This window comes from Muntiacus reevesi, chromosome 11, assembly GCF_963930625.1.
Source record: "Muntiacus reevesi chromosome 11, mMunRee1.1, whole genome shotgun sequence".
Classification (NCBI taxonomy): domain Eukaryota; kingdom Metazoa; phylum Chordata; class Mammalia; order Artiodactyla; family Cervidae; genus Muntiacus; species Muntiacus reevesi.
The window spans coordinates 17,881,319-17,890,878 of NC_089259.1; the positions used below are offsets into that span (position 1 = coordinate 17,881,319).

At 47.8% G+C, this 9,560-nt stretch overlaps 1 protein-coding gene across 1 annotated transcript in view; it reads right to left on the reverse strand.

Annotated features, from left to right (window-relative positions):
- The window catches only part of EBPL (EBP like), a 28,914-nt gene extending 19,657 nt beyond the window's left edge, over nucleotides 1-9,257 (reverse strand). The window contains exon 1 of the mRNA XM_065902125.1: nucleotides 9,043-9,257. Within this exon, the coding sequence (XP_065758197.1) occupies nucleotides 9,043-9,213 (171 nt within the window). The 5' untranslated portion in view covers nucleotides 9,214-9,257. The remainder of the gene's footprint in view (nucleotides 1-9,042) is intronic.
- Nucleotides 9,258-9,560: the final 303 nt, after the last annotated feature.

Below are 9,560 nucleotides of genomic sequence, written 5' to 3' on the forward strand. Positions count from 1 at the left end.
TTTTAAAAAAGAAACTAAGCTTCTCCTAGCCCTTATCTGCAAAGGAAATTTCTCATGTGAGAAATTTCTCATACTGAGTGACATTAATAAATATTATTAATACTTAGATTAACAAATATTATTTTCCACAGGAAATAATAAGAAAAAAATCTACCAATCCATAAACTCTGAGAAGACAAGGGTCATCTATTTTGTTTGAGTCTAGACACAGGTACCCCACTACGCACTCAAATTTTATGGAAAGGAGGAACAATGTGTCATTCTGAGATGTGGCTACATGGACAGCCATCCCAATCACTAAGGAACATCCTTCTTCATGTTAGAAAACAGACTGAATCCTGATCTGTAGAAGTACGAGGACTGTCTACCACCCTAAATAATGGATAGTGGCTCATTCTGGGTGCTATTCTTTAGGCTTTAATTTGACACAATAAACAGAACCACCAGGAGATTATATCTGTACCTAAATTCATGTGTATATATGTCTATATATCTGTCTACCTAGATTTATCATAAGGAACTGGCTTAAGCAATTATGAAGGTTGACAAGTCCCAAGACCTGAGGTTGAGTCAGCAAGCTGGAGACCCAGGAAAGCCAACGGAGCTCTAACCCAAGCAGAGGCCTGAGAACAGACAGAACCAATGGCACAGACCTGGTCCATAGGCCAGCAGGCTCGAGATCAGGAAAAGTCCTTGTTTCAGTTCGAGTCAGTAAAGGCAGTAAAAAGCCAATGTGCCAGCGTGAAGGCAATCAGGTAGGAGGCTTTCTTTCTGATTTGAGGGAAGACCAGGTTTTTGTTCCAGTCAGGACAGCAAGGAGATCAGACTAGTCAATCCTAAAGGAAATCAATCCTGAATATTCATTGGAAGGACTGATGCTGAAGCTGAAGCTCCAATACTTGGGCCACCTGATGCAAAGAGCTGACTCATTGGAAAAGACCCTGATGTTGGGAAACATTGAGGGCAGGAGGAGAAGGGGGCGACATCATGGATGGCATCACGGAATCAGTGGACATGAGTTGAGCAAACTCCAGGAGATGGCGAAGGACAGGGGAGCCTGGCGTGCTGCAGTCCATGGGGTTGCAGAGAGTCAGACACCACTGAGCGACTGAACAACAAGAGGCCTTCAGTTGACGGGATGAGGCCCACTCGTGTCAGGGAGGGCATTCTGCTTTACCAATGTAAATATTAACTTAATCCAAAACACCTTCACAGAAACACCCAGAATAATGTTTGTCAAGATATCTGGGCACCCCATGGCCCAGTCAAGGTGACGCACAAAATTAACCAGCATGAACCATTACTCTCAATGTACAGCTAAACCAACTGTGACTCACCAGGCTTACCAAACAGCACAGGACTATAAATTCATTTGCCAGAGAGGATATCTATCTTAGAGCAAAACTGATGAAGATAATGATGCCAAAAATGGAAAGGAAAACAGGAGACAGCAACAGACGGCGAATTAAAAGGCAACTTCAGACCTTATGACAAAGTGGTGGGAGGAAGACAATTTTAGAAAGTCCCAAGATCAGAGGCTGAAGTTACTGCCGTGAAGGCAAAGCACAGATGGTAACGTGAAAAGGAAAAGGGTAATGTCCAAAATAAACCAATTGATAGGGAGGTAAGCAGCCTCAGGATTTCTTGAAGAAAGACGACGCTTGGGCGTTAAGGCAGAATGAATGAAGAGACTACAGGGCCCAGATGTTCCGTGACAACTGACCTGCATCCTGATGGACAAGCCCGAGTGGTGCTCCACAGTCATGAGGGTGGGAATGGCGAGGCTAGGGGTCTGAGCAGAGGACCAGGGGTAGAGTCAGGCACAGCCGATTCCCCCCAGTTCACGTGGCCGGGCAACACCAGACAACTCGTGAGCCCGCACACAGCTCTGCCGTCCACCCTCCCCTGGACCAGGCTCCTGCTCACACATGCACTCGGACCTGCCCACCGTAAACCCCAAGTCCCTTGCTCTTGCCGTATCTTTTGAATTATTCTTTGTAAACAAGGAAGAATAAAGGGTGTTGTTCAGCACCCAGCTCTATGAAGATGAAGTCAACAGCCACTGCAGTTGCTGACGGACCGCACACCCCGAGAGGAACTCGGGGTGAAATGCAGGATGAGACACACTGTGCTTCAGAAAAACAGGCCCCAGAGATTGTAGGGTGCATGTCTCAGGAGGAATGTTCATGAGCCCAGATTCAAGCATCTTCAAATGCATGGTTGGACAACCACTGATATTGTTACCTTGAGATATCTGGTTTTTTGTGACCAGCAGTGATTTTTTTTTTATCAAGGACGTGTGCTTAACTGCAAGCCTTCCCTAGCCAAAACCCATATATAAGCTCTTTCAATGGCAACCCCCTCCAGTATTCTTGCCTGGAGAATTCCATGGACAGAGGAGCCTGGTGGGTCACAAAGAGTTGGACACGACTGAGTGACTAACTTTCTTTCTTCTTTCTTTTCCCCTATCTTTTGGGGGCAGCTTCTTCTAAGCTCCTGAGAGGCTGTCTCCTGGGCCACTCACAGTCCTCAGTAAGGTCCTTGAATTAAAACTTAAGACTCACAGGCTTCTCTGGTGGTCCTGTGGTTAAGAATTCATCTGTCAATGCAGGGGACATGGGTTCGATCCCTGGTCGGGGAAGATGCCATGTGTCGTGGGGCAACTAAGCCCACGTGCCTGGAGCCCGAGCTCCCCAGTAAGAGAAGCCTTCTCAGTGAGAAGCCTGCGCACGCCAACTAGAGAGGAGCCGCCACTCTCTGCAACTAGAGAAAGCCCACGCAGCAACAAAGACCCAGTGCAGCTAAAAAAATACCTCTATATATTAAATAAATTAAAAAAAAAAAAAACTTACACTCACAGCTAGTAAGTCTGTCCATTCTTCTTCAAGTCGGCACCTTCCTGCACTGTCCCTGCCACCACCAAATCTCCTGCAAGTCTGGCATATGCTGCGTCCACATCCCCCGGTCCCACCTGCTAAGCCCTGGCCCCTGGCTGCTGGTGCCCCCATTCAAGCAATGCCATCTACATCCACTTCCTGATGGCTGGTCCCAAAAGGCTCAGCCTTCACCTTTTTTGAACTTTTTATTTTTATAACGGTGCTGCACATTTCACAGTGATCCTGAAATTCCCTTCTTTGGCTCCCAGGACCTAGCACTATATCCTGTTCTTGGCCTTGCCCCCAAGATCCTTCCTGGATCTTCCTCTTCCTGGTTGTTCAATGGCAATATCAAAAGACTCGGCTGTCATCCCCCAAGATTTTCACCATTCTGTTTTCTCTTATTCGGATGTCACTCTCCTCAGGGCTTCCTACTGTCTGCTCCCGTCCAGTGAGGAACTTCCAACTCTCTGTTCCACCCTGAGTCCGTCTCTCCCACGGGTCTTACGTTTTCAGTGCCTTCCAACCATTTCCCCTCAATTACACCCTGGAGTCCCAATTCACGGTTCTAAAATCAGACCTTCTTGTCCTTGTTAACAATATCAACATTATCCAAGTCGGCCAAACTCTAAACTCCGAGATCACCCCCACTCCCGATGTGTAAGCAGTTACCCTGACTCACAAAACTCTCCCCTGCAAACTCTCTCACATTTCGCTTTCCTCCTCATTTTAACTTCCATCACCACCTGAGCTCAGCTTTCTTCTCATTCCTAAAACACTGCAATCGCTTTTAGCTGATCTTCGTGCCCCTGAACTATCCTTTCCAATCCACCCTGCATCTGTGAGGAGACAGCTTTCCATGAAGATCTCCTATTCTTGCAATGTCTGGCTGGGGTGTCTAAGCACAGGCATTCACACTAAGAATATTTCTGGTGGCCTCGTGGTTAAGAATCTGCCTTGCAGTGCGTAGGATGTGAGTTTGATACCTGGTCAGGGAACTAAGATCCCACATGCTGTGGAGCAATTAAGCCCAGTGCCACAACTTCCAAGCCTAAGCACTAAACTACTACTAAAGCCCATGGGCTCTGGACGCAACTACTAAAGCCCACGGGCTCTGGTGCCCGTACGCCACAACTAGAGTTCATGCGCCACAACCAAGATTCTTGGGTCAGGAAGATCCCCTGGAGAAGGTAATGGCAACCCAATCCAATATACTTGCCTGGAGAATCCCATGGACAGAGGAGCCTGGTGGGCTACAGTCCATGGTCGGACTGTCCAGAGTTGGACATGACTGAGCAACTAACACTGCAACTAGAGAAAAAGCCTGCACAGCAACAAAGACCCAGCACAGTCAAAAATAAATAAAATTATTTTAAAAAGAAAAGCTAACATGTTAAAAAAAAAAAAAAACTATTAAAAAAAAAAAGAATGTGTGTGTAAGGAGACATTCCAGAATAGTAGGGCTTAGAGACCTCTCCTTCCTGAGATGTTTCAGGGTAGTGACGATAAAGACCTCACCTCCTCTTCCTCAGAGAAGATCGGTTTACATTTCTGAGTAAAGATAAGGTCTTTCTCCAGAGAGAAGTAGGAGCAGGTCACCAGCAGCTCCACAGAAGATGGGGACCTAATTTGGGGGTTGTTCCCCCAGCCTGTCCAAGTACCATCTGGCCCTCACTGCCTTGCCCTGTGGAGCTTGGGCAATCAACACGGCTAACTTCGCTTGAAGAAGGGTAAAATCTCAGACCCCTTACACTGCGACTTAACACGCCACCAACAAATTATCTTTTCAGGATCGACTTTGGCCCCCTTACTTTCTTGACTGAAACACTTCCGTGGCTTCCTTCCACAGAATAAAACTCTTACTTCCGTGGCTTCCTTCCACAGAATAAAACTCTTTTAAGTCTTATCCGCAATTCAAGTTCTCTTTCCAGTCTGTCCCCCTTCTTTCTATAAGGGACTTGAGAATCTGTGGTTTTGAGTATCCCGGGGCGTTATGGAAGCAATCCACCATAGATACTAACAGAAGACTATAGCACCGACGAAGGAGGAGAAACCAAAGCCTTTGATAATCATCTAAGTCTGCAGGTGTCACTGGACACGTGTTGCTAGAGTCTTACCTGATGTAAGTCTTCTGTTCTAATCAATCTGGACTTCCGTATGTTTCCCAAACAGGCATACACACCCTGCCTCCACGCTCTGGTCATGCCTATGCTCACTCAGTTGTTTTCAGCTCTTTGCGACCTCACAGACTGCAGCCTACCAGGCTCCTCTGTCCATGGGATTCTCCAGGAAAGAATACGAGAGCAGGTTGCCATTTCCTATCCCAGGGGACCTTCCTGACACAGGGACTGAAACTGGGTCTGTGTCTCCTGCATTGGCAGAGAGATTCTTTACCATTAGTGCCACCTGGGAAGCCCCCTGGCAGTGCCTAGAATGCTATACTCAGATCACAGATGAGGGAAAACCCATGAAGCACCACGGCAAGAAACACCCACAGCATCTTTTGAGCAATGGTGAGCCAAACCATTCATTTCTTCATGGATGTCACCACGGCTCCCATCAGACAGGAAACCAACCAGTCCTCCATCCCGGCCATAACCGATGAACTGAAGGTCAGAGCTGCAGCCCCAGGTAACCAGTGTCTGATTGGACATCAGGGAGCTGAACCATCTCTGGCAATGCTTGGTTGAATTTCTGTGCAATAGGGGAGTTCGGCATTTGATGGTGGCCAACAGACCCAGACATCGCCTCAGTTTGAGAAGTCAAGTCAAAAGGGGTGAGGAGAGACAGCTCAGGTTCCAGTGGGAACAAGCAAGTTGGGGTTTCAGACCTCCTCCAGTCTTTCTAGTCAAATCTTAGCAACGCCCAGATTGGATTTCTGGGTATTCTCGCAACCAACTCCCAACCATCTCAAAGATAATACAGACATGCATTTTCCTTGTAGGCCTCAACCACTTAAGAGCCCTTCTCACCAGTCTCTAAGACATGTGTACCAAGACGCTGGTTGAAGCATTGTGTGTAAACAGTCAACTTAACCAGACAATATTAATGAGCATGCTTTTATTTATCATATTTCATTATCAACTATAAGATACAACCTAATTCCAGAGACATAAAATATCAGGGACTTCCCTGGTGATCCAGTGGCTATCATTCCGCACTCTCCTTGCAAGGGGCCCAGGTTTGATCCCTGGTGAGGGAACTAGATCCCACATGCTGCTCAAATAGTTTGAATGCCACAAGTAAAAGATTCCGGGCACTGCAACAAAGAGTTGGTGCAGTCAAACCAATGAATAAATATTTTTTAGTGGTGGTTTACTGACTAAATCGTGTCTGACTCTTGTAAAACCATGGACTGCGGCCCACCAGGCTCCTCTGTCCTTGGGATTTCCGAGGCAAGAATACTGAAGTGGGTTGCCATTTCCTTCTCTAGGGGATATTCTTGACCCAGGGATCGACTCTGGGTCTCCTGCATTGCAGGTAGATTCTTTACTGACTAAGCCATAAGGTAGTTCAAATATATATGTGTGTGTGTGTGTGTGTGTGTGTGTGTGTGTGTATATATACATTTTAATACATCAATAAAATAACCCACAGTGGTTATGCCACTGTGATGTTGTAACATATCCCCCCCCCCCCCAAAAAAAAAAGTGTCTTTTAGAATTAAGGGATTATTGTATGTATTCAAGATATGTATTCAGGTCCCTGGTGATTCAGATGGCAAAGCATCTGCCTACAATTAGGAGATGCAGGAGACACGGGTTTGATCTCTGGGTTGGGAAGATCCCTTGGAGAAGGGAAGGCAATCCACTCCAGTATTCTTGTCTGGAGAGAACAGAGGAGCTTGGCAGGCTATAGACCATGGGGTCACAAAGAGTCAGACACGACCAAGCAACTAACGCTTTCACTTCAAGGTACGTACGGTATGGTACATTCAAACAGTCAGATGTTTTGCAGCTGAGACAGGTAAACAGCACAAGGTGGGTCCATGGGTGGTGGTGGGGGAAGAATTTCCTTCAGAATGAAGGAGGAGAGTGGGGCATGCATGGGGCTACACTTCAAGGTGCCACAACTGGAGATGCATCCCGTGCTTCCTGGTGGTCGTTGCTTGAAAAGCAGACTTTAATTTTAAACCAGGTGGTGAACATGTGGGTGTATGTTTTAGTGTTTTTATACCTTTTTTGTGTCTAAGATATAATACACTTTAAGTGGGCCTTGTAACCTGTTTTATTGCCCCTGTTCCTTGGACACCTTGTGTTCAGCGACGGCTTAAAAATTAATTCTTTAGAGACTCCCCTGGCGGTCCAATGCAGGGGGCTGCGGTTTGATTCCTCGTCAGGAAACTAGATGCCACATGCTGCAACTAAGAGTTCACTAAAGATCCTGCATGCTGCAACGAAGATCGAAGATCCCATGTGCTTCAACTAAGACCCCGTGCAGCAAAAAAAAAAAAGAAAAAAAAAATCAATTCTATAAATAAAGGAGTTGAGGGAAATATTTACCGTCTACAACCTCCACAAGTTGACTATTAGGAAAGAAGGAATTTCGTCATTCCATTCCAGCAGTATCTGATATGTGCACATATCCAACTGATAAACATCTGCAGCCCTAGGTGATTATCCAAAACTCTGCTCTTTCCTTCCCAATACCACAGTCCTCCCTCAGTATCTGAGAGGGATTGTTTCCTAGGCATACCAAAACCCACAAATGCTCAAGTCACTTATGTAAAAATGGTGTAGTATTTGCATATAACCAGACAGCATCCCCTAGGCTTTAAATCATCTCTGCTGCTGCTCCTAAGTCGCTAAGTCGCTTCAGTCGTGTCTGACTGTGCGACCCCATAGATGGCAGCCCACCAGGCTCCCCCGTCCCTGGGATTCTCCAGGCAAGAACAGGGCAGTGGGTTGCCATTTCCTTCTCCAATGCATGAAAGTGAAAAGTGAAAGTGAAGTCGCTCAGTCGTGTCCGACTCTTAGCAACTGGAGCCCACCAGGCTCCTCCGTCCATGGGATTTTCCAGGCAAGAGTACTGGAGTGGGGTGCCATTACCTTCTCCGTTAAAACATCTCCAGCTCACCTTCAATACCTAACACTATGTAAATGCCACATAAATAGCTGTAAATACAAGGTAAATACCATGTAACTAGTTGTGGGTGAGGAGGGGGAGTTGTGGAGGGGGGCAAATTCATCTTGGAAATTTCTGGAATTTTTTTTTCTTGTATTTTCTATCCTCCGTTGACTGAAACCACCGGATAGGGAGGAGAACCAATTGTAGAGACCCTGGCTTCACATTAGCTTTGGGTTTGCCTAGATTTAAGCAAGGTCAAATTGGCAAAAAAAGGAAAAAGATATTTTGCCTAGTTTAACAAAAGGCTTTAAGAAAAGTGTGTGCACGGGAAGTGGGGCATTTTCAATAGAATCCCTTAAAAACAACCGTCCTGGCCATAAAAAAAGTGAGTTGAAGTTTTAAGGACATGTTTCCTAAATCCTGGCATGAAATAAAGTGCAAGCTTTGAAGTCAGACTAATTATTAAAAGTTATTCCGAAAATCACGCCGGCTGTGTGGCACTGCGAAGTCATCTAACTTTGCAGGGCTTGTTTCTCTGTAAAATGGGGACAATAATAAGTGACTTATGGGGTGTTCGCAAGTCAGAAATTTTAAGCACAGGACTGGGCCTGCATACAGTAGTTACCCAATAAATGGTGATTACTATTTGGGAGCGGGCTTGGGGTTTTGGTTCAGGCCCCAGCGTACCTTATCACCCCTCCCTGCTGCCTCTGGGCATTCAAAAACTCTCAATTATTTTAAACATCTCTGTGCAGGTTACAAATCAAGCAAGCCAAGGCCTTTCGGCAGCTTAAAATCCGACTAACAGTACCATAGAGGGATGACAATGTTCGGCTTTTTTTGGTTTAGTTTTAATTTGGTAGAGAAACTGGCACCACTAGAGAAGCTGCGCTACGGCCTTGGGACCTCGGAGAGGTGCAGTATCTGGCCAAAGGCCACGGGCACCACGGCCTCCAGGTGATTCCCGGGTCTCCCGCCACAGGGCCCGGGGCGGCCAAGGCGTCCCTGGCGTCCGCGTCCTTTCCTGGAAACTAGAGGGAAGGGTCTCAAGAGAGGCGGCGTCCGCCCGCGTTTTCCGGGCCCAGGCGAGGACACTTACCAGCGCGAAATGCACCAGGGCGTTGAAGCAGAGCCAGGCGAGCAAAGCGCGGTCCGCCGCCCCCCGCCCCCGGCCCAGGCGCAGGCCCAGCGCGCAGCCCACCGCCAGCAGCGCGGCGCACAACAGCAGCGAGCCGCCCGCCGCGGCGCCCAGCTCTCCGCCCGCGTGCATGCTTCCTGCTCCCAGCGCAGACTGCGGGCACCTGGCCTGGGATCGCCCGGCGAGCAGGGAGCGGGAAGGCGGGGCTGCGCGGCGAGGGGGCGGGGCTGCGCGGCGAGGGGGCGGGGCTGCGCGGCGAGGGGGCGGGGCGGAAGGAGGCTTCCCCCTCCCTCCCGGCTGCCCCGCGGAGTCCCTAGACAGCAGAGCCAGACGTTTTCTCAACTCAGGTACATGCTCATCAATTTTCTTAATCTGGTTTCTGTCGAAACCAGATCTATTCCCAGTTCTGTTCACTCACTCGTGCCCGACTCTTTGTGACCCCATGCACGCCAGGCCTCCCTGTCCATCAGCAACTCCTG